Source organism: Pelodiscus sinensis, chromosome 18 (genome assembly GCF_049634645.1).
Source record: "Pelodiscus sinensis isolate JC-2024 chromosome 18, ASM4963464v1, whole genome shotgun sequence".
Classification (NCBI taxonomy): Eukaryota; Metazoa; Chordata; order Testudines; family Trionychidae; genus Pelodiscus; species Pelodiscus sinensis.
In genome coordinates this window covers 1926164-1950281 of record NC_134728.1, presented here as the reverse complement: position 1 = coordinate 1950281, position 24118 = coordinate 1926164, and the positions used below count along the sequence as shown (strand labels likewise).

The 24118-nt window shown below is 55.7% G+C and overlaps 1 protein-coding gene and 1 long non-coding RNA gene across 3 annotated transcripts; one reads left to right on the top strand and one right to left on the bottom strand.

Annotated features, from left to right (window-relative positions):
• Positions 1–2530: 2530 nt before the first annotated feature.
• On the bottom strand, positions 2531–13289 carry LOC142818816 (uncharacterized). 2 transcript variants are annotated; one of them, XR_012896463.1, is made up of 4 exons: positions 12989–13289; positions 11941–12127; positions 10710–10836; positions 2531–2668 (listed from the first exon to the last, which is right to left on the bottom strand). It is a non-coding gene; the product is annotated as an uncharacterized LOC142818816 (long non-coding RNA). The 2 variants fall into 2 exon arrangements; XR_012896464.1 differs by having other exon boundaries at positions 12003–12127.
• On the top strand, positions 7989–23886 carry C18H20orf96 (chromosome 18 C20orf96 homolog). Its single transcript, XM_075900879.1, has 11 exons — positions 7989–8088; positions 8933–9006; positions 9397–9523; positions 10147–10277; positions 10702–10860; positions 12035–12134; positions 13284–13441; positions 13567–13668; positions 14917–15003; positions 18138–18256; positions 22921–23886. Exons 1-11 carry the CDS (start codon positions 8013–8015, stop codon positions 22979–22981), a joined length of 1194 nt encoding a protein of 397 aa, XP_075756994.1. The 5' UTR covers positions 7989–8012; the 3' UTR covers positions 22982–23886.
• The last annotated feature ends 232 nt before the right edge of the window (positions 23887–24118 follow it).

Below are 24118 nucleotides of genomic sequence, written 5' to 3'. Positions count from 1 at the left end.
CAGGCTTCCCCTGGAAGGGAATTCCACTGCTCCTGGGCTCCTGCCTGAGAGCCCATCCCCACTGCGCCCGCTGGGCCAGGTCAGTCCCCGCATCCTCGTCCGGCTGCTGCCCCTGGCAGCTGTCTGAGCCCTATCAGCTTGGGCTGGCTGGGACCTTTCCGGACCCCATGGGCAGTGGGTGGACACCCAGCTGGGGAAGGCAACACAGCCCCACCCCTTCCTCCCAAAGCTCCGCCCCCCACAACCTCCCCCACGTGCAGCCAAGCCCAGCCCCCACCCCAGGTTATGGCCCTATCTCCCCGACATCCCACCACCCCCTAGTCTCACCCCTGCCACCCTTCCCAACCAGCCGAAGAGCTGGGAAGCTGCCCGGCTGGGGAGAGCGTGGGCAGGATGGGAGAGGCAAGGCTTTCCCTTGCCTACATAACCCGGCACCAGGCCAGCCCGGGACCCCTAGCCAGGAGCTTGGCCCGGCAGACAGGCGCGAAGGGCGGAATGTGGGGCCATTCCTAGCGGGAAGCCGGACAGCGGAAGGGGGCAGTGCCCAGCCCCACTCTGCTCCCAGCCCCGCCTTCTCCCTGCTGCAGGGACCCCCACAGCGCCCGCCATGGAGATGTGGTGCCGAGCCGCATCCGAATTCTCCCAGCTGCCTGGGCCTGGGGCCTGGCTTTGAAGCCGTGGCCAGCTACCAGGTTCCGCTCCAGGCCCAAACTTCCTCAGTGTTTGGGGCCGCGGGGCTTGGGCGGTGCCCGCCCCAGGGCCAGCTCGTTCCGGCAGCAGGCCAGCGCTGGCGCGGGAGCTGCACGCTGTCCCTGGGACGCAGCCGGCGGTTTTGCTGCTCGTCTGAAGCCCAGGGTAGCAGAGCCCTGGTCTGACTCTCCCTTTGCTGTGTAAACTCCCCAGGCCCGGGGAAAGCCAGCAAGCACCCTGAGGGTGTGTATGGGGGGGGAGGCCCGCTGGTTTTGTACCCGGGCTTTGCTGCCTTATGGCCAGAGCTGGTACCTGGAGCTCTCCAACTGGATCCCATTTCACACCCCTCGCCAGCAGCAGAGCCGGGTGCATGGTGCCCTCTCCTGGCTGGACCCGGGTTCACACCTCGAGAGCGAGGGGGCGTGGGACCTGTCTGGGCCGTGTGAGCAGGGGCTGCAGAGAGGTCACTGTCCCAAAGCATCCCAGGCTGGAGAGACGCCAGCGCCCAGTGTGCGAGGGGCTCCGAGATGAAGCCGGGCTGTTCCCCCGCGCCAGACCCAGCCGGCCCATTCCGCCCTCGCTCCTGGAGTTTTACCCGCCCCGGCTGGAGCAAGGACTTGGGGGTGTGGCCCAGAGCGAGGCGTGAGCAGTCACCGGCCTAGAAACCGCGAGCTTCTGGGTCCTTCCCCGGGCTGCGGCGCGAGCCTTGGGCCAGGCCAGTGCTGGATGCTGTTTTTGGAGGCCCGTCAGCAGCTCGGCCAGACAGATTCCTCGCCTGTCTGAGCCAGTGGCAGATTAGGCCTGGGGGGGGGGCCTAGAAAAATAGACCCTCCTGCGCCCCAACCCACTCCGCATGCCCGCCCAGTGCTCCTGCCGAGGGCTTGCCCAGGGCTCCTGCACCAAAGGCTCTGACCAGAAATTGCAGGGGTGCTCGGCATATGGATGATCGCAGGCTATATTGCAGGGACAGCAGACATCCTGGAGGCCTCTGCGGACCCTTTCACCCTTTTCCCCAGTCTTGGCCTGCTCTGAGCGGGGTAGGCAGAAGGTGGGGGTGAGAGCGCCAGCGCCCTGCCTGTGCTCATGCCAGTGACCGATCTGCCCGCCGACGCTCCTGCAGACACAGCCAGTGAGTTATTCTGGGGGGACGAAGCGTGCGAGCTCAGCCGGAAATCCTGGGTAAATACAGGAGGCGGCGCAGGGAGCAGAGAGGGTGTGAAAGTGATGTCAGAGCCACGCACTGAAATCCGGCTGAGTTATTTTTCTTCCTACTTTGCTTTTCTGAGACAAAGCCCAGGATGAAATGCTGCCCCAGCAAGCTTGGGTCGGAAAAGGGCACGGCAGCCAGCCTAAAAGGAAAGATCATCTCCTTGGAGGTTAGTCCGCGTGGGCAGCACAGGAAATGGCATCGTGGGAGGTCGAAGACATCAAAACAGAACAGCTGGCCTCGGGCTGAGAAGGTGTGTTTGTTTGTGAGAAAGTCTCCAGATCCCCAGAGACAGAGGGACCCTGTTGGGACCCCAAGGCAGAGAACGTCTCCCGATCTGGAGGGAGAGCGAGACCTGGATTCTCTGCTAACGATTCGTCTTCTGCATTCCCTCATCTCAGTCCCTGGCTCTCGGGTTTCCCAGGGCGGTGGCAGGGACACCGAGATCCCCCCTTGCAGCCCCAAACAAATCAGCAAGACATGGAAAATGCAAGCCTTCCTTCTGAGGTTTTTCTGATCACGCTCTCCTGCCCCAGCTCGGACCCGACATGCAGCAAGTCCTAGTGACGCCGGGTGCCTATTACGTGTCTGGATACATGTGTCCTTCAGAGGCAGGCCAGCCCCGGCAGACCTCCACAGGAAAGGAAATCAATCATTTGTCCAGAGATGGCTAGCTGGAAGAGAAGCGACCCAGGTGCATCGTTTGCCCTCTGACTTTGGCGTGCCTGTCCCGACCGCAGTGACATCACCAGAGACCCGAAAGGTGACTCCCTGCAAGGAGAAAGGATCCTCACAGCAGGCGCGTTGCCAATGTTAGGCACAAAGACAGCCACCCAATATTTTCCCGGCAGCCTTTAGACAAGGTGGAGCCCAAAGAACTCCTGCTACAGCACTGAGACAAGACCGGCCACCCAATCGGCCCTATGACGCCTTTATCAGGGCACAGTTGAAAGAAGCAATTTCCTGCCCCCTAAGGGTGTGTCTAAACTACATGGCTCCATTCATGGAGCCATGTAGATTAGGCTGATCGGCCGAACAAACAAATTTACATGGCTCTGTCAAAGGAGCCATGTAGTTTAGACGTACCCCAACTGAGTTAAAGCGGTGCAATTTGTATGTAGATGCTCTTCAGTTGTTGCCAACCTTAAAAACTAGTCCATTTGGGGCTTGCCTACATGGCACCTGGCACTGAACAAAGTAAGTGGGTTACAAGTCACACCATTACCAATTTCAGCAGAAGGCTGCGTGTGGACACCTGTTGGAGTAAGAGCACGTGTTCGTAAAATATAGATTTGAACCGAGGTGTGAATTGTCGCACTCCCATCTCTGTGTCCATTTTCCTTTATGTCTTTCTTTTTCTTTTCTGCATCTGAGGAAGTGAGCTGAAGCTTATGAAAGCGTATGCCCTCAAATCCTTAAACATTCGGTAAGTTTTTAAAGTGCCACCAGACTCCTTGTTTTTTGCTGAAACAGATTAACGCGGCTACCTCTCTGACACAACGCATTTTGTTAGTTCGGTGCTATTTATCACAAAGACAAGGTTTTATAGGGGTTGGCTTTTCCAATATAACCTGTTTGGATCTCATGTAAAGGTGCCCACACAGGGGTACATACTGGTTCAACTAAACTCATGCAGATTTGTGTGTAGACAAGCCAGGATGGGCAGGGATCGTGTCCCTAGCCTCAGTCAGAAGCTGGGAATGTATTAAAGGTTAAAGTATTAACCTGGGAAGGCTAAAGTATTGGGTGAAGTTCTCTGTCATAGGTAAGAGGACAGACTTGATAATCATGATCCTTTTGGGCCTTAAAAACCCACGAATCCTCCAGTCGTAAACAAGCCGGACACTCAGGAACGGTTTGGGGGTCTCACAATGATCTAACATGACCCGTACACCCGCCTGTAGAAATGAATGGCTTTGCAACTACAGCACGGTATGTACAGGAGCGGTGAATGGGAGCAGCTCGCGGGTCTCCAAGCCCCATGGGTTTTTCCCAGCAGGAATCACTGCTGAGAATGGTGACACTGTATTGGCTTTGGGAAAACTCCCAGCACCCCCAGGAGCCAGCCACCCTCCTGGGCCCCCCCAGCACCCCAGAGAGGCAGACACCCTCCTGCTCCCCAGCACCCCAGAGAGGCAGACAGCCACTGTGCCCCCCAGCACTCCAGGGAGGCAGGCACCCCCTGTGCCCCCCAGCACCCCAGAGAGGCAGGCACCCTCTGTGCCCTCAGCACCCCAGAGAGGCAGACACCCCACTGTGCCTTCCAGCACCCCAGAGAGGCAGACACTCCTGGGCCCCCCCAGCACCCCAGAGAGGCAGACACCCCCTGTGCCCCCCCAATCACCCCAGAGAGGCAGATACCCCTCTGTGCCCCCCCAAGCACCCCAGAGAGGCAGACACCCCCCCAGACCCCCCAGCACCCCAGAGAGGCAGACACCCCCCCGGACCCCCCAGCACCCCAGAGAGGCAGATACCCCTCTGTGCCCCCCCAAGCACCCCAGAGAGGCAGACACCCCCCTGTGCCCCCCCCAATCACCCCAGAGAGGCAGATACCCCTCTGTGCCCCCCCAAGCACCCCAGAGAGGCAGACACCCCCCCAGACCCCCCAGCACCCCAGAGAGGCAGACACCCCCCCAGACCCCCAGCACCCCAGAGAGGCAGATACCCCTCTGTGCCCCCCCAAGCACCCCAGAGAGGCAGACACCCCCCCGTGTCCCCCCAGCACCCCAGAGAGGCAGACACCCTGTGTCCCCAGCACTCCAGAGAGGCAGACACCCCCCTGGGCCCCCCCAGCACCCCAGAGAGGCAGATACCCCCCCGGGCTCCCCCAGCACCCCAGAGAGGCAGACACCCCCTGTACCCCCCAGCACCCCAGAGAGGCAGACACCCCCGTGCCCCCCCAGCACCCCAGAGAGGCAGATACCCCCCGGGCCCCCCCAGCACCCCAGAGAGGCAGATACCCCTCTGTGCCCCCCCAAGCACCCCAGAGAGGCAGACACCCCCCGGACCCCCCCAGCACCCCAGAGAGGCAGATACCCCTCTGTGCCCCCCCAGCACCCCAGAGAGGCAGATACCCCTCTGTACCCCCCCAAGGAACCCAGAGAGGCAGACACCCCCCCCGAGCCTCTCCAGCACCCCAGAGAGGCAGACACCCCCCTGGGCCCCCCCAGCACCCCAGAGAGGCAGACACCCCCCGGATCCCTCCAGCACCCCAGAGAGGCAGACACCCTTCTGTGCCCCCCCAGCACCCCAGAGAGGCAGACACCCCCCTGTGCCCCCCAGCACCCCAGAGAGGCAGAAACCCCTGTGCCACCCCAGCACCCCAGAGAGGCAGACACCCCCGTGCCCCCCCAGCACCCCAGAGAGGCAGATACCCCCCCGGGCCCCCCCAGCACCCCAGAGAGGCAGATACCCCTCTGTGCCCCGCCAAGCACCCCAGAGAGGCAGACACCCCCCCGGACCCCCCCAGCACCCCAGAGAGGCAGATACCCCTCTGTGCCCCCCCAAGCACCCCAGAGAGGCAGACACCCCCCCCGGCCCCCCCAGCACCCCAGAGAGGCAGACACCCCCGTGCCCCCCCAGCACCCCAGAGAGGCAGATACCCCCCGGGCCCCCCCAGCACCCCAGAGAGGCAGATACCCCTCTGTGCCCCCCCAAGCACCCCAGAGAGGCAGACACCCCCCGGGCCCCCCCAGCACCCCAGAGAGGCAGATACCCCTCTGTGCCCCCCCAGCACCCCAGAGAGGCAGATACCCCTCTGTACCCCCCCAAGCAACCCAGAGAGGCAGACACCCCCCCGGGCCCCCCCAGCACCCCAGAGAGGCAGACACCCCCCTGGGCCCCCCCAGCACCCCAGAGAGGCAGACACCCCCCCGGACCCCTCCAGCACCCCAGAGAGGCAGATACCCCTCTGTGCCCCCCCAGCACCCCAGAGAGGCAGACACCCCCCTGTGCCCCCCAGCACCCCAGAGAGGCAGAAACCCCTGTGCCACCCCAGCACCCCAGAGAGGCAGACACCCCCGTGCCCCCCCAGCACCCCAGAGAGGCAGATACCCCCCCGGGCCCCCCCAGCACCCCAGAGAGGCAGACACCCCCCTGTGCCCCCCAGCACCCCAGAGAGGCAGAAACCCCTGTGCCACCCCAGCACCCCAGAGAGGCAGACACCCCCGTGCCCCCCCAGCACCCCAGAGAGGCAGATACCCCCCCGGGCCCCCCCAGCACCCCAGAGAGGCAGACACCCCCCCGGACCCCCCCAGCACCCCAGAGAGGCAGATACCCCTCTGTGCCCCCCCAAGCACCCCAGAGAGGCAGACACCCCCCGGGCCCCCCCAGCACCCCAGAGAGGCAGATACCCCATCTGTGCCCCCCCCAGCACCCCAGAGAGGCAGATACCCCTCTGTACCCCCCCAAGCAACCCAGAGAGGCAGACACCCCCCCCGAGCCTCTCCAGCACCCCAGAGAGGCAGACACCCCCCTGGGCCCCCCCAGCACCCCAGAGAGGCAGACACCCCCCGGACCCCTCCAGCACCCCAGAGAGGCAGACACCCTTCTGTGCCCCCCCAGCACCCCAGAGAGGCAGACACCCCCCTGTGCCCCCCAGCACCCCAGAGAGGCAGAAACCCCTGTGCCACCCCAGCACCCCAGAGAGGCAGACACCCCCGTGCCCCCCCAGCACCCCAGAGAGGCAGATACCCCCCCGGGCCCCCCCAGCACCCCAGAGAGGCAGATACCCCTCTGTGCCCCGCCAAGCACCCCAGAGAGGCAGACACCCCCCCGGACCCCCCCAGCACCCCAGAGAGGCAGATACCCCTCTGTGCCCCCCCAAGCACCCCAGAGAGGCAGACACCCCCCCCGGCCCCCCCCAGCACCCCAGAGAGGCAGACACCCCCGTGCCCCCCCAGCACCCCAGAGAGGCAGATACCCCTCCGGGCCCCCCCAGCACCCCAGAGAGGCAGATACCCCTCTGTGCCCCCCAAGCACCCCAGAGAGGCAGACACCCCCCGGGCCCCCCCAGCACCCCAGAGAGGCAGATACCCCTCTGTGCCCCCCCAAGCACCCCAGAGAGGCAGACACCCCTCTGGGCCCCCCCAGCACCCCAGAGAGGCAGATACCCCTCTGTGCCCTGCCAAGCACCCCAGAGAGGCAGACATCCCCCCGGGCCCCCCCAGCACCCCAGAGAGGCAGACACCCCCGTGCCCCCCCAGCACCCCAGAGAGGCAGATACCCCTCTGTGCCCCCCCAAGCACCCCAGAGAGGCAGACACCCCTCCGGGCCCCCCCAGCACCCCAGAGAGGCAGATACCCCCCTGGGCCCCCCCAGCACCCCAGAGAGGCAGACACCCCTCTGTGCCCCCCAGCACCCCAGAGATGCAGACACCCCCCTGGGCCCCCCCAGCACCCCAGGGAGGCAGACACCCCCGGGCCCCCCCAGCACTCCAGGGAGGCAGACACCCCTGTGTCCCCCCAGCACCCCAGAGAGGCAGACACCCCCCCGGGCCCCTCCAGCACCCCAGGGAGGCAGATACCCTCCTTTGCCCCCCCAGCACCCCAGAGAGGCAGACACCCCCCTGTGCCCCCAGCACCCCAGAGAGGCAGACACCCCCCTGTGCCCCCAGCACCCCAGAGAGGCAGACACCCCCCGGATCCCCACAGCACCCCAGAGAGGCAGACACCCACTGTGCCCCCCAGCACCCCAGAGAGGCAGACACCCCTGTGCCCCCCAGAGAGGCAGGCACCCCCCTGTGCCCCCCCAGCACCCCAGAGAAGCAGACACCCCCCTGCGCCCCCCCAGCACCCCAGGGAGGCAGACACCCCTGTGCCCCCCCAGCACCCCAGGGAGGCAGACACCCCTGTGCCCCCAGCAATAGCTACGGGAACATTCACTGTCTATGGGGCTGTCCCGTCCAAGGCCAGCGCACGGGGCAGGGGGTTTCTGGAGCCCATGTCACCCCGCCCGGGGCTGCTGCAGCCTTTGGGGCCGGTCCCAGCTCTGCCGCGCTCGGGCGGTGCCGGCTGGGGCCGCCAGGGGGCGCTGCAGAGCACCGCGGCGGGGGAGGAGCGAGGGCGCCCCCGCCGCGCCCCCAGCCGGCTTCCGTACGCTGCCCCATCCCGTTGCCATGGAAACCCGCCGCGCCGAGCCGCAGAAGCCCCGAGGAGGAGCCAGCCGGGAGGGGCCTCCGGGGGCGAGGGCAGGCACGGAGGGGGCTGGGGGGAGGGTGTCTGGCTCGGGGGGGCTGGGGGGGAGGGTGTCTGGCTCGGGGGGAGGCTGGGGGGAGGGTGTCTGGCTCGGGGGGGCTGGGGGGGAGGGTGTCTGGCTCGGGGGGGCTGGGGGGAGGGTGGTTGGCTCGGGGGGGCTGGGGGGGAGGGTGGTTGGCTTGGGGGGGTGGGGGAAGGGTGTCTGGCTCGGGGAGGCTGGGGGGGAGGGTGGTTGGCTTGGGGGGGTGGGGGAAGGGTGGCTGGCTCGGGGGGAGGCTGGGGGGGAGGGTGGTTGGCTTGGGGGGGTGGGGGAAGGGTGGCTGGCTCGGGGGGAGGCTGGGGGGGAGGGTGGTTGGCTTGGGGGGGTGGGGGAAGGGTGGCTGGCTGGGGGGGAGGGTGTCTGGCTCGGGGGGAGGCTGGGGGGAGGGTGTCTGGCTCGGGGGGGCTGGGGGGGAGGGTGGTTGGCTTGGGGGGGTGGGGGAAGGGTGGCTGGCTGGGGGGGAGGGTGTCTGGCTCGGGGGGAGGCTGGGGGGAGGGTGTCTGGCTCGGGGGGGCTGGGGGGGAGGGTGGTTGGCTTGGGGGGGTGGGGGAAGGGTGGCTGGCTCAGGGGGAGGCTGTGGGGGAGGGTGGCTGGCTCCCTGGGCCTGGGAGTTTCCCCAAAGCCAATTCAGTGTCACCATTCTCGGAGTGACTCCTGCTGGGGAAAATATGCGGGGCCTGGAGACCCGCGAGCTGCTCACATTCAGCGCCCCAATACCTGGAGTTACTTCCCTGGGTCTGCAGTAATTATAAACTCCCTGTGGGTCGGCTACCTGGCTAGTGTCTCCCATGTTTCTTCCAGAGCCGCCCCCAGAGATGTTTGCAAATGTCCTGAACTCCCTGGCCCAAAACACAACTGATAAATGCGGAGCAGTAGTAAGTTACCCTAATGGCACTTTAACTGAACTCCTCTGGGGCCTGGTGCAGGAATGGATACCACGGTGAAGTGGGCTTTAGAAGTGCAGAGATAGACACTATCTAGAGCCTCTCCTCATGCTTCCTGTGGTGAAAGAAGTGAGGGGCTGGGAAGTGGATACCTGCGGTGTGATGTAAGCGCATGTTTGACTAGCTCTATCAGACTTACTAGCAAACCATCACTCGTAGAAGGCCAGAAGCAAGCATTGTCCAAGTGTGCTCAGCTCTCTGGCACCATGGACAGTTTCCTAGACGCCCTTAAGCAATAGGATGGGGACGTTAGAATTGTAATGAAGACTGCCCATTGATCTACGACACCAGCATCTTGTTTTTGCCTTTTGCTGAGTTTAGGATTACAGCAAATGGCAGAGGGTAGAAGCAAAAAAGAAGAAACCTGCTTTGCCACCAATCACATCGCCGAGTGAGGACCGGAAAAGCGAAGGGAGCACCGCTAGCTGGCCGAAAAAAAAACAGTCAGGTAGGCAGAGACTCTATTTCTGTTCTGTATAGTGTGTCACTGTCCACCAGTGCCCCTTCCTGCCATCTCAGCAGTGCTTCCTGCTGGGAGACCTTGGGCACAGAGGAGCTGGGAGTCCCCCCCAAAGCCAGTAAAGTGTCACTGTTCTCTGCAGTGTCTCTTGCTGGGGAAGGCTGAGAATAAAGATGCCAGGTCTGGAGACCAGTGAGCTGCTCACATTCAGCGTTTCTTGTATTTACGTCCCCAGGAGCTGCAGTAATTATAAGGGGCTGGCATTCCTAAATGTCCCTCAGCCACACACATGAACATAAGAGCAGCCAGACTGGGTCAGACCAAAGGTCCATTTAGCCCAGTATCCTGTCTGCCAACAGTGGCCAATGCCAAGCGCCCCAGAAGGCGTGAACAGAGCAGAGAATCATTAAGTGATCCCTCTCCTGTCTCCTCCTCTGGGAAACATAGGCTAGGGACACAATTCCTGCCCATCCCGGCTAATAGCCATTGATGGACCTAGCCTCCGTGAATTTATCTAGTTCTTTCTTGAACCCATGGCAAGTGTGTTCAATTTCTGTCCTGTATTAAATCTGAATAGGACAATAAGTGCAGAGCATTTTCTCTTTTACCAGTTACATTCAGTCCCAGTTCATCCTTGCCTTTGAAGACAGCATCCTCTCTGAATACCAGATTTGTTCAACAGAAAACCTCAGCAAAGGAGACTGAGCTAACTAAAAGCGCGGAGAACATCAAAATTATTAAAGTACGTGAAGCAAATGTGCAGGGCTGTGATTTATAGGGTGGCTGGCGCAACTCACATCGTTATTCAGGTTTGTCCCAAGACAGAAAAAAAGCCTAGTGGACTGATAATCTCCCTTACCCTCATGCAAAGTGGATGTCAGATGCTGCTGTTCGGATTGGAGGTGTGCGCCAGTTTTACACATCCCTTGCGCTCTTGCAGATGATTCCACAAGGTGCTAAGCAATGGAGAATCAGGCCAGCGAGGAAGGTGGATGCAGGGATGTAATGTGGGAATTGGAGTGATGTAGCCAAAAGTTTTGGTTTTATGGGGTGGGTTTATGGTGCCGAGATAACTCAAGGTCAGTATTGTTTACCAGTGAACAGGAATGTCACTGGGATGGCAGGGGGAACGCATTTGTAAATCTTTCATTCATAAATTCTTTCAGAAACTGACCAAATCAAAGAGAAAGTCCCTAGATGAGCTGAAGCATCACAGCGCCACCCTTGTAGAGAGCAACAGGAGGCTGGCCCAGGACATTCAGGAGACAGACGCCACTACTGCCAAGCATGCCAGGGACCTGCTGCAGCAGTACGAGATGTTTGGGGTGAGGCTCAAGTGTGGCCAGTGTTGTCAGATGAGCAGAATCCCTATGGAATCCCAGCTCCTTCTAATCTCACCTGAGTAGTTCCAAAGCTGGAGTTGTGACTGGGATGTCAACGTGTAGTCAACTAAATGATTAACCACATGCATTTCCCCCCACACACACCTTGCTGCCTCTGTATCAGAGGGGGAAGCAGGAGCTGGTGCTTAAAAGCGGGTTCCCCCCCAGCACCAGCTCTGTGGTGCCATCTGCCTCCACTCTCTGCTGCCTCTGTCAGCAGAGCGGGGGGCAGGGGAGGCTGCTTCACCTCCCACAGAGCAGCCTCTGTTCATGGAGAGCTCAGACCCTCACAGACAGAGGCTGCTGCCACTCCAGGCTGCTGCCTCTGTATCAGAGACAGCAGCATGGGGTAGCAGACAGCTGGTTTGCACAGTGAGCTGGTTTGCACTGGCTCCCCTCGCAGACCAGCTCCCATCTGGCACCCTGTGCTGCTGCCTCTATACAGCAGTGTAGAGTGCCAGGGGGCTCCACGGGAGTGGGGCCAGAGCGCACTGGCTGCCAGCCACACCCATGGGGACTATCAAATAGTTGTGTGATTGATAAGAATTCGTGCAGTTACACACTATTCAATTACCCAATATCTAACGTCACTAGTGGTAAGAGGGGACAGTCCTGGCCCCGAAGTGCCTCTGCAGCAGGCTCTTTTACACAGTTTGTATACCTCTGGGCTCTGCCCCACAGCAGCCAAAGATGCTCCAGCCACCTGCATCCTGCTGCCTCCTCTTTAAGTATCCCTTCTAGTGCAGATGTGGCCCTGGAATGTGTGGAGCAGCCACCAGCCATGCCCAGAAGCAATGCAGCTGCAAGATGTTCTGATGAGGAAGTGATAGTGTAGCAAGTGACAACTGTCACCCTCTCCTAGTAGCTTGAACATGTCCCCTCCATGCAGTGCGTGAACTCAACTGGCTCATGAGGTGGGAAACACAGAGTCGCTCCCAAGAGCAGCTCTCCTGTGCTTGCAGCTGTGCTGCCATGGCACCATGGAGTTCACACCATCAGGCCATTAGTGAGATCAATAAATACCATGGTGAGAGGTGCATTAGGAGGCCTGCAGCTAGACACTTCACAGCCGGCCAATAACATACAGCAGTCAGTGACTGTATCTCCCTCTCCACAGACAGTCATCTCGACCCTTCGGGGCTCCAGTCAGAATCAAGTTGGCATAGCAAGAGCCGAACTCCAGGAAACCGAAAAAATGGTGGAAAAGAACCTGAAGAGTAAGAATGGGTAGTTTACATCAAGCTAATATGCAGTACGTGCAACCCTACTGTCCTTCACTCCTCATTGCATTAGGTTACAAATGCCAGATTGTTGTTGCAAATGTCAAATATGGTTCCTAAAGAGAATCAGTTAGTTTTGGTGTCTGGGGACTGTCAGAGTTTCATCTGTAAACCTACTCCTCCTCTCCCCCTCCCCCTCCCATGGTCCACTTGGAACATTCCCAACCAGGTCTCAGGACTTCAGCTATGATCTGTCTCTGGCCAGGAACTTTTGTCCCACTCCCTTCTCACTGTGGTTCTAAGGCTGCACAGCTCCCTGCCTTACTCTGTGGTATTCCCAGCAGGCCAGGCCGCAGACAGCTGGGGCTTTGGCGTTGCGTTCTCTCCATGCGCTATGAACAGGATGTTGCCTGCAGTTACAAGTTACTATCCAGCTCCTCATAAACAAGCAGAGTGAACTAATTTACAGAGTAAACATCAAACCAATCGATAGACTTGAACTCACATTAAATGTTCCAGAGGTCATCCATTTGTCTTGTGATGTCCTTGTTAGTCAGAGGCTTTCCTAACTCCATAAGGGCTATGCCCCACTTGGAAAGAGGGTCAAGTCAGTTTTTAAAGTTTTTTTCATACCCAAATCCCCTTCTTTGTCTGATCTCTGGAAAATCTAGTTTGAACCAGTATGGGCAAGCCCCCCTGAGGTGAAAGTTTTGACAACAGGAGTGATTCATCTTAATCATCCCGCTCACCTCCATTCTTAATTCCTGGGAGAGCCAAAAGCAACCCCCTTCCCTACCAGAGTTGCCACGATTCCTGGCCCACAGTAATACACAAAGCAATCGTACACTTACCACAACATGGGTTACTGCATGCAGTTGCAAAATCTGTCACGGGGCAGACCGTCACATTCAGTGCTGGCCACTCTCAGAGACAAGGTAGTGGACTTGATGGCTCACGGGTCTGATTCAGGCTGGCAGTTACTGTGTTTCTGACCCTGGCCACTAGACCAATTAGTTAATCATTGTGAAGAGAATGCTCTATTTCAGAAGAACAAACGGTTCCTTGGCTTCACTGAACAAGAGACTCAGGAGAGAGGGAGTTTGGGAGCCTCTGTGGCTTAATTTTCTATGTTGGCCTTGTAATCAGAACTGAAACAACAGATGGATCACATGAACACCAAGATCCAAGTGCTCCAGGAAGAGCTCAATGTTTTGCGAACATACATGGACAAGGAATTCCCGGTGAAAGTCGTCCAGATAGCCTTTATCCTGCGCAAGGTCCGGAACCTGAAGGAAGAACAGCAGGTAAAGAGACTTCTCCTACCCTATGGTATTCCTGTGTGAAAAGAGAAGGGATGGGGATCAAGGCAGTCAGTGTCTCTGGCTTAATAATCCTGTGGTTCACTGCCACCCGTCCCTGTCATTCTCAGGATGAACTGGAAGAAATGGAAGAGCTGGCAAAAATAGGAATGCAGCAACTGGAAAAGAAGGTGCAAGATGAGAAGGAGAAGATATTACAGGCTGTTGCGGAGGTTAGTGGATTGTGTCTGTCCTTGCATGCTGGAAGATCAGAGAGAAAGATACAGGAGCACCCTGCCAAATAGACTACTTCAGAGAGCTGCCAGACAGAGCTATGGTTTCCAGATTTGGCCCACCAGTCACAGTGTGGCACAGAGGACACGCAGAGGTGCAGCAGTGCACTACTGACATGGTACAAGGAGGTTTTCTTCAGAGTAGCAGGGAGCTGTAGGTGAAGAGCTGTATTTTGCACTAATGATGCAAATGTAGCTTTGCATGGGTATTTGCATGCACAATTAGAGTGAATTAAATTGAAACAATATTATTATTTAGATAGATGTGTAAGTAGTCATTTGTGTGTGCAGTTACTGAGATGCCACACACATTTGCAGTAACTGCACGAGCACACTAAGCACACAAATACACACAACACTGAAAATATGAGCCCTGATTGTCCCTTCAGAAGATATAGGGAACTTCTAGTGTATAACTGCTGTTTGAGGTAATACTTAAAACTTCTGTGCAAACATTAAAGAACCCTCACCACAACCTGGCAAGGTGGAAAAGCAGCATTATTCCCATTTCACAGATGAATCTGTAAACAGAGGTGATGTGATGTGAGCAAGGGCCTGTAGCAAGTCTGTGTCGGCAGCTGGCATTAGAACACCAGTGTTCCTGACTCTCACTCCTATATTCAGCACAATGTGATCTCCTTGGGTAGTGAGGAATGGTCCCCAGAATTTGTCCCACCATGCAATCCTTAAAGGAGTTCCCCTCTTACGGCAAATACTACTGCATCAACCCTGCGTTCTGCAAGTGGCAGGGTTCATAGCTGTTGCTGTGGGTTATATTGTAGAAATAATTTACACCCAGTCAGCTGTAAAGTACAGAATCTCCATCCCTAGAGGTTTTTAAGTCTCGGCTTGACAGAGCCCTGGCTGGGATGGTTTAGTTGGGATTGGTCCTGCCTTGGGCAGGGGGCGGGACTTGACTCCTGAGGTCTCTTCCAGCCCTAGGATTCTATGAATCTACAGGGTTTCGAACAGCCAAACCCTGAGAGACAGCATCCCTTTTTCCTCCCACGGAAGCTGGGAGCCCGTTCTGCTGAGCCTATTCGTTCCAAGACAGCCATGGAAAACACTCATGTTTGTGATTGCTATGGCTTTCCCTGCCTATTTTTTGCTTCTCTTCTGGTCCAGATGCATATTGGGATTTATTGTCTGGTCTTTACTTCAGCTGGTTTCCTTTCTCTGTCTGTGCAGGACAAGGGGTTTCTCTATAAGGCCGGGCTGCAGCAGATGGCTGTCAACAATCAGATCCTCAGGGATGAAATCCAAATGCAAAAGAAGGTGAGTAGGTTTGGGAGGAAGTAGCATGGAGCAGCAGGTGTGTGGGCCAAGTGAGTATTAACCCTTTTGTTGCTGATCCTGCAGTCCAATGGCTGTGCCATTCAGTTCCCAATGGAACCAGTGGACTCTTAGGGCATACCTAGAATGCTGAGGAAGGCAGCAAGTATTCCTGGCTCACTGCACTGTGGGAGATGCTCCAGCTCGGCTCCATTCTCACAAAGCAGATCTCCTGGCAATTCTTCTCTAGCTCCTCTGATGTTTGTAATTCCCAGTACCTTTGTGCTCTCTTTGGGTACATTTACACTGCAACACTAGAGTCACACTGAGGCTGTCCCGTCTGGTCCAGCCCGAGATTTTATGGCTACCATGATGACCCTAACACTATCCCAAGAAATAACTGTTCCAACGCATGTTGCTGGTCATACGCTTGATCTGGTCTCTTGGACTAGGAGTTCTTGGGATAAGGGATGTGGCTACACTCCCTTTGTCATGGGCTGATCACTACCTGGTCAAGTTTAGACTATCTGCTGATCTTCCCCTCCACAGAGGCGGGGGACCAATTAAGATGATCCGCCCTCAGAGTCTGATGGATCGGAGGGCTTCCTGAAGTCCCTGAGGGATTGTTCAGCCGTTATGGCAAATGGTCCTGTTGATGCCCTAGTCGATATATGGAACATGATTGTTCCTAGGCGCTCTCTTCGGGCTAGTCGAGCCAAGTTTGCTCCCTGGTTTTCTGGGGAGTTGATGGCAGCAAAACGGTCTGTGCGACGGCTAGAACGTCACTGGAGGAGAACTAGAGCTGAGTCCGATTGACTCTGAGTTAGAGCTCAATTGCAAGCTTACTCTGTGGCCGTGCTGACAGTGACAAAAAGTTACTTCTCCACCCGTATCGCATCCGCACAATGCCGCCCAGCAGAACTATTCCGAGCGATGCTGGGCCTCTTACACTCTGGCACTCCTGACGAAACGGAGGAGCTCTTGGCTCCCCACTGTGATCTGTTCACGAAGCACTTTGCAGATAAGTTCGCTCACATCCAACCTGATTTGGATTTGGCTGTGAGTAAGTGGGGCACAGAACGTGTTGAGCGCACCGCCCAGTCGTTTCTCTTTGGAACCGTTTCAAATGTTGCAGACTGAGGATGTGGACAAGGTGCTTGGCGACCCACCACGTGCTCGCTCGACCCCTGCCCTTCATGGCTCATTAAATCTAGCTGGGAAAGGATGAGTGGCTGCGTCCAGGGGATTATTCATGTGTCTTTTAGATCTGGTATGGTTCCTGCCACCTTGAAAGAGGCAGTGATAAAACCACTACTTAAGAAGCCTTCCCTGGACCCACATGATTTGAATAATTATCAGCCAGTTGCTAATATTCCCTTCTTAGGCAAGGTACTCGAGCAGGCGGTGGCATTGCAACTCCAAGCGCTCTTGGAAGAAACATTATTTAGATCCATTTCAGTCTGGCTTTAGGCTGCGTTTTGGAATTGAAACTGCCCCGGTAGACGGCCTATGCTGGGAGATAGACGGGGGAGTGCATCCCTGTTGATTTTCTTGGACCTCTCAATGGCTTTTGATACCATCGACCACGGTATCCTTCTGGAGCGCCTGGTGGAGTTGGGTATTGGAGGCACTGTTCTGCAGTGGATCCATTCTTACCTGTTGGGACACTGTCAGAAGGTGGAGCTAGGGGGATGCTATTTGACCCCATGGTGATTGTGCTACGGGGTCCTGCAAAGTTCCATCTTGTCCCCTATGCTGTTTAACATCTACATACATGAAGCTGCTGGGAGAGGTCATAAGGAGTTTTGGAGGACGGTGCCATCAATATGCAGATGACACCGAACTCTATTTCCCTGTGACATCAGAACCAGGTGTGGCGGTGACTGATCTGAGGCGGTGATGGTTTGGATGAAGTCAAACAAGCTGAAGCTGAATCCAGATAAGACTGAGGTCCTGTGGATCAGGAGGCCATCTGTTTGGGAAAGTGGTGTGGTACCTATTCTAGACAGGGTTACTCTCCCCCTGAAAGAACAGGTACGCAGCTTAGGAGTCCTCCTGTACCATTTAACATTTGAGAACTGGATTTCTTCGGTGGCCAGGAGTGCTTTTGAGCAGCTTCATCTGATCTGATCTGCCAGCTGAGACCCTTCCTGAACAAGCATGACTTGGCCACAGCGATTCATGCTCTTGTTGCATCCCGATTGGATTATTGCAATGCGCTTTATGTGGGGCTGCCTCTAAAGAGCCTTCGGAAACTTCAACTGGACCAGAATGTGGCTGCTTGAGTTCTAACTAACACTTGTTACATGGAGCACGTTATGCCAGTGCTCCGGCAGCTGCACTGGCTTCCTGTATGTTTCCGGGCACAACTTAAGGTCTTGGTTATAACCTATAAAGCCCTAAATGGGTCCAGGGTATTTGAAGGGCTGTCTTCTCCCGTATGAACCTGCCCAGGGATTGAGATCAGCTGGAGAGGCTCCGCTCAGTGTTCTCCCACTTAAGGAGATAATATTAACATCTACGTGGAGCAGGGCCTTCTCAGCTTTTGCTCCCAGGCTGTGGAATTCTCTCCCCTGGGATATTCGCCTGGTGCCAACATTAACATTGCTTCAGCGTCAGGCTAAACCCTCCCTTTTTACTCATGCTTTTTATTGGTGTTTAAGTCTGCATGTGTGTTCCTCCTCTCGAGACGTTTTTAGCAGGTTTTATGTCCCTCTGGGGTCTCATGTTTTAATTGTTTAGGTATATTTGTATTGTGTGTTAAAACATTTTGTAAGCTGCCTCAAATATTTTAAATAGAAAGGTTGGGTAAAATTATTGTACATAAATAAATAATAAATAACACCACAGTCCGTGTCTACACAGAAAGCAGTTATTTTGAAATAGTGTCAAAATACTGTCAAGCTGGAGGACGTCTTACTCTGACTCCTGTAACCCTAGTGGTGAGAGGAGTAAGGGGAGTCGGAGGAAGAGTGCTCTGTTTCGAAATAAGTGCTGCGTAGACGCTCCCTATTTCGAAATAAGATACGCAATTGACATCGCTCAATTTGCAGAGCTGATTTCGAGTTGAGCCCTGCCGTGTGGATGCCCCCTTTGTGTGTTTGTAAAGAAAAGTCTGACAGGTTGACTTCTTTCAGATCATTCGCAGTCTGCTGGAAGAAATCACAGAGCTGCGAGCGAGCATTATGAGGCTTCGCTGGAGCGTGAGGGACCCCCGAGAGGTGATCTTCGCTGACGTCCTGCTCCGCAGGCCCAAGTAGGTCCTTGTGCCCGTGTCCTAAGCAATAGAGTTAATTGAAGAATGCGCCACAGGCCCTTCTGAAACCAGCTTCAGCGTGGCCTTTCATAGGTCACTCTCAGCTGGGTGCGTTGGGGAGCTAATCTCCACTCAGAATGTCTTTGTAGCGTGTATCAGGAGACTCAAGCCAGCTAGTTGCGCAGTCGTCAAAGGTAAACTATGCCCCTCGGCATAAAATGTCAACCTAATTGTAATATTGGCTCCAGTTGGGGAATGGTGGTGCCTGGCCTGATGGCCGAACACAGGGGCAGGAACTAGAAAGAGCTCGCCCTGGTTTGATTTATTGTCAACCTTGGGCGAGTCACTTTCCTTTACTGTTCCTCAGTTTCCCAACTAGGGTATTGTGAGGATTCATAAAGCTTGACAAGCCTCCTGTGATGCACAGTTAGGAAGTGCTCTGTTCTCAGCTTGCAGTTGTGAAAACTAAAGCTCCAAGGGGCCAACGGGCCTTCCCAAAAGACTCTCTGTATACAGCGTATTCTTAGCTGGGGTGGTCCCAAAAGACTTCTTTCAGAGCATGCAGTGCTCATCTATAGAGACTTTCCAATCAACCACAGTAAATGCCCCCCAAAAAACAAAACCAGTGGGTGGAAAAAGATGTCAGCCATTTTCCTACTATGTTTAAGAGTGGAGAGCTGCAAAAAAAGCCAAACCTCATTTCTCCCCTTTGCTTCCTTCCTATCTGTAATTCCCTGCTAGCTGATTGCTTTCCGTGTGTCAGTGGAAATCCTGCCAGCTCCTTCATGGAAATCCTGGTTTTTAAATGCTGGGAACAATCAAAAAGGTTTGGCAAAGATTGTGGGCTCATAACATAAACCAAAGAGAGATGCACTAACCCACCCTGAAACTACTCACACCCATACCCACTGGGGTGCAGTTGGTCCAAAGAGCAACTGTGATAACACTGCAGATTGCACACCAAATACACAAAGCTTCACAATATCTGAAGGAAACTTAATGCAATTTAAAATAGAAACTTGATTAACAAGTGCCAAGTGACGTTACACCTGGCCATCAGCTTTGATCGGTTAGGGTATGTCTACACTGCCATCCTAGTACAAACTAGGGTGGCTAATGTAGGCATTTGAAGTTGCAAATGAAGCCCGGGATTTAAATATCCCAGGCTTCATTTGCATCTTGCCGGGCGCCGCCATTTTTAAATCCCCGTTTGTGCGGACTCCATGCCCGCGGCTACACGTGGCATGGAGTAGGTAGTTCGAATTAGAGAGCCTAATTCAAACTACCTACTCTGTGCCGCGTGTAGCCACGGGCACGGAGTCCGCACTAACGGAGATTTAAAAATGGCGGTGCCCGGCAAGATGCAAATGAAGACCGGGATATTTAAATCCCGGGCTTCATTTGCAACTTCGAATGCCTACATTAGCCACCCTAGTTTGTACTAGGGTGGCAGGGTAGACATACCCTTATTGACTTCAGGTGGGTTGTGTCTAGACTGGCCAGTTTTTCCGGAAAATCAGCCGCTTTTCCGGAAAAACTTGCCAGCTGTCAACACTGGCCACTTGAATTTCCGCAAAAGCACTGACGATCTCATGTAAGATCATCAGGGCTTTTGCGGAAATACTATGCTGCTCCCGTTTGGGCAAAAGTCTTTTTCTGAAAAACTTTTGCGCAAAAGGGCCAGTGTAGACAGCAGAGATTTGTTTTCCGCAAAAAAAACTCCGATCGCAAAAATGGCGATCGGGGCTTTTTTGCGGAAAAGCGCGTCTAGATTGGCCACAGACGCTTTTCCGTAAAAAGTGCTTTTGCGGAAAAGTGTCCTGCCAATCTAGACAGGCTTTTCCGAAAATGCTTTTAACGGAAAACTTTTCCGTTAAAAGCATTTCCGGAAAATCATGCCAGTGGAGACGTAGCCTTAGGGTGTAAGCCAGGCCCACGTCTGGCTCAAAAAGGTGTGTATACAAAATGCATGTGCAATTGTATTCCGTGTGCCTGTGCATTTATAACAATTGTGTGTGCAAAGTGAATGTGTATATAATCTGCAAACTACCCTGATTTTTCACCTCTAGCTTCTCCATTTTTGCACATAAGGTAGTTTCATGGGCAAATTAGACCTGCAGTTTATCCATATTTTGCATACATAGATTGGTGACATGAACTGTATGAATACCAGGTCCTCCCTGATTTCCATAAGCCCAGGCCATGAGTCTGTGACAGAGCCAATAACAGGAACAGAGCTCCTGGCTCCAAGTCTGTGTTTCAACCACAAGACTATTGCTTGGCCTGGTCTAACTGCAGAAGTGTGGAGGCCCAATGTGTAGCCGCAGAAAAGCTTGCAAGATGTCAGGAAGTTGGGGAGAGTTGAACAGTCTCGTGATCTATCAATGTAACTTCATTGTTTCAGAGAACAGAAGGATTACAAGGAGCATTAATTAGTGCTGACGGATGGTGGAGATGGGGCGACTGCGTGTGACTGGGGAAAGGTTTCAAAATAGAAGAAAGGCCAAGTGGGAAAGTTTCTGTAGCATCATAAGTCAGGCATCTGGTGATTACAGAGCCCTGGCAGGCCGGCGCCTTTGCCAGGACCGTCACTGCCGTGTCCTCCACCGACATCCATCCGACAGTTCCCACTGGCCTCCCTCGCGCTTGTCACACGGCTTCACGGCATGCTCGTTTTCTCAGCTTATCCCAGTGCTTTCCAGACACTGAAGGAACAAAGTTGTGTTCAGCCCAGGGTGAGCTGAGGAGCGAACGGGGTGGAGATGCTCAGGCTCCCCTCCCTGTATCCAGAGCCGGATTAAGGCATGGGCTAGCTGGGCAGCTGCCCGGGGCACCGGCCTATGGGGGGTGCCTGATGGCAGTTGTAAGGGGCGATAGCTGCCATCAGGTGCCGCGTGCCCGGCTCCCGGATTGCGGGCTGCAGCAGCTCCCACGGCCACTCTGCAGCGGCAGCCCGGGGCGGGGGCCGTGTTAACCCCCGCAGAGCCAGCCAGCAGTGCCCTTCCCCCCGCAGCCACGGAGCCCTGCACAGCCAGGCTCAGCCATCACTGGGCAGCCCTGGGCTGCACGCCAGCAGCAGTAGCCGGCCTGGGTCGGGCACGTGCATCCTGCCACTGCCAGCTCCGCACGCCCTCCCCCACGCGCCAGGCAGGGGTGGGGCCGCGCATGCGCCCTCCCCCAACCCGGGGTGCAATTAAACTGTCTGCCCAGGGTGCCGGAATGGCTCGGTCCAGCCCTACCTGTACCAGGCCTGGAGTTTTGAAGGACATGAGCTCTGGGATGCCAGGGGGCGGGAGGGGATTCCTCCCTTTCCATACACATCTTTGTTTCATTGTTTGCTGCATGGCCAAAGCAGCAAAACCCATTTCTTCCCCTCCCCTCCCGTCCCTGCCTCACTTTGCCGAAATCCTGCAGGTCCCCCTTTTGCACAGAATGGGTACTGCAGCCTTGCCAGCAAGGAAGGGGCAAGATCGCTTGTTGTCAGAAGACTCTGCTAGTCCGGGCTCTGCGTATGATATTTGGCAAGCCACGAGGGGCCTGATTTCTCAGTGTGGCAAGTCTGTGGGCACTGTGGCCTTCTGGAAATCGAGCAATTTATTTCTCTGTACTTCGGTTTCCCCTCTTTTTAAAAAATGTATCTTGTCTGAGTGCCATGGAGTGTAATTCACTGAGCTTTGTCCCGCTGTTCCAGCAGCCCGGATTGAAGGTGTTGTGGGAGCAGAATTAATGAAGAATTTGATACACAAACTAGTGGTCAAATTTCAACTTGCTGCATTTCTCCCACTGTCTGCTGGCAAGTGGAGGTAGCTCATAAGCAGAGCTCCCTGTAAGCTTGGGCGGCCACCTAGAAGAGATTTAAATACCACTTAGCTGATTAGGAGAGCACCCACAGCTCTCAGTGTTGTTTTACTGTTGGTGCACAACTGCTCATGCCTGGATGTGCATAACAAATTTATTCCGCACATGGATGGAAGAAATTCGAGGGAACACTGCTGCCGTGAAACGTTTTTCCTCTGTGTTTGTCTGTTGGGGCTGAGGGAGAGCCTCAGTTAAATACGCTATTTTGTTTTTGTAAACTCACTGCCGGACTGCTGGCCTCTGAGTCTGCAGAGAGACAGTGTTTCTAGCCCCTTTGGCACAGGGCTCGGGTAACCTGTACGGCAGTCTAGGCAACAGGGCTCAGGCTTTAATTTACAATGTGTGAGCTTCCCATGGGAAGGGTGGAGATGGCCAATCTGCTTGATGGCCGGAAGGGGCTCTTTGCGGTGAGTCAGGGCTAATGTAGAATGCTGCCTGGGCAACGGTGCTGCGGGATGCGTAGCCTGCCTGGGCGCTGGCTCATGCTGAACTTGTGCCATGCACAAGAACCCGCTATGGCTTTGAGAGGCTGCTGTTCTATGAGCAGGCCTAGCGCTCTGGCCCTCCCCCACCTCCCGCCCTCTAATAACAAAGAATTTATTGGACAAGGGATGTCCAGGCCTTTGAGCTATTGCTTTGGCTGCACAGTGAGTCTGAGAAGTTTCATGCATTTCTGGCCTTGATTGTACCAGGATTTCTCTTCCCTACCACCTCACTCCAAAGATTCACTTGCTCTGAATTGGCCAAGTTGCTGCTTTGCTTGTGGCTTCACTTTCTCCCGATTGCTCTCTCCTCTCTCTGCTCAGATGCCTGCCGGACACAGAGATTGTTCTCAATATCCCCTTAGAGGAGGAGTTTTTCCTTTAGGCCCAGAAGCTTTGGATGGGCCAAGCACACAGACTGGGGAGAACATGGAACACAGCCGGACCAAGAACAGGAGGGGGAGCTGAACCACAAACCAACCCTCTCTTCATGGACAAGTTCTCCAAACCCATCCCAGTTCTCCGAGAGTTCCACTCTGCGCGGCGTCTGTTTGGCGAGGACAAACCAGCCACATCTCAGAAAGTGTGCAGGGATCGTTGTGAGCTTCGTGCTGGACCCAGAGTGGGGTGTTCTGGGGGAAAGCCACACCACTGCCATCTTGCTAGAAGGAATATGGTGCAAAATTCTATTAAAGCAGCCAGTCTTATCCAAGAGCATGGACCGCTGATGAGGGGTCAGTGTGGGGAGGGGCTGCTAACCAATCTCACATTATTGGTGTCAGCCAACTACCAATACACTGCCAGGCAGTTACCGTCGGGCAGATTCATTCTTGGTGTAATTCTACTAAAGCCCAGGGGAGTCTTGTCACAAATGAATTTAGCTAGGGAAGCTGCTTTGTACCAGTATTTGTATCAGTGTTTGGATTTTGAGGAGCTGGATCCTAGATCCAGAACAACGTCTTCAGTAATGGACCAGTGAGGAGCTGTCGCTGAGTGTGCTCCAGTAGCCGCCTGTCAGAACAATCGCAGCCCCATCAGCCAGAGCGGCGGTAAATTCAGGGGCACAGAATGGTGACAGTGGATCAGGATCCACCACTTACAGTGTTCTACCCAAAGGCGTGCGGGTCCTAGCCGCAGGTGTCGCCTGCTCCGTGACAGTATTCCCTCGCCTTGGCTCTGCCAGCGGTCAGTCTGGGAAGTCTAGCACTTGGCGGATAACTGTGGAGCATGTTTAACCTGCAATGTTCAATCTGCATTTTGAAATAAAGATGAGAGGTCTTTCCTTTGTAAGCCAAGTTCCATCCTGTCAGAATCCGTCTCCAGACACCCGTTGTTGTTTGCCACAGATACCGGCACGTTTTGCTTCAGCAGAATGCTTCACGCAGGGGTCTCAAAGTGCTCGCCAGACATGCGTAAATGTAACCTCCCAGCCGCGCTGACACAGAGCCAGACTAGCTGGCTGGATGCGCCTGCCCCCCTGCCTGCCTCGCTTCCCGGAATGCCATTGCATACGCACCTCGGA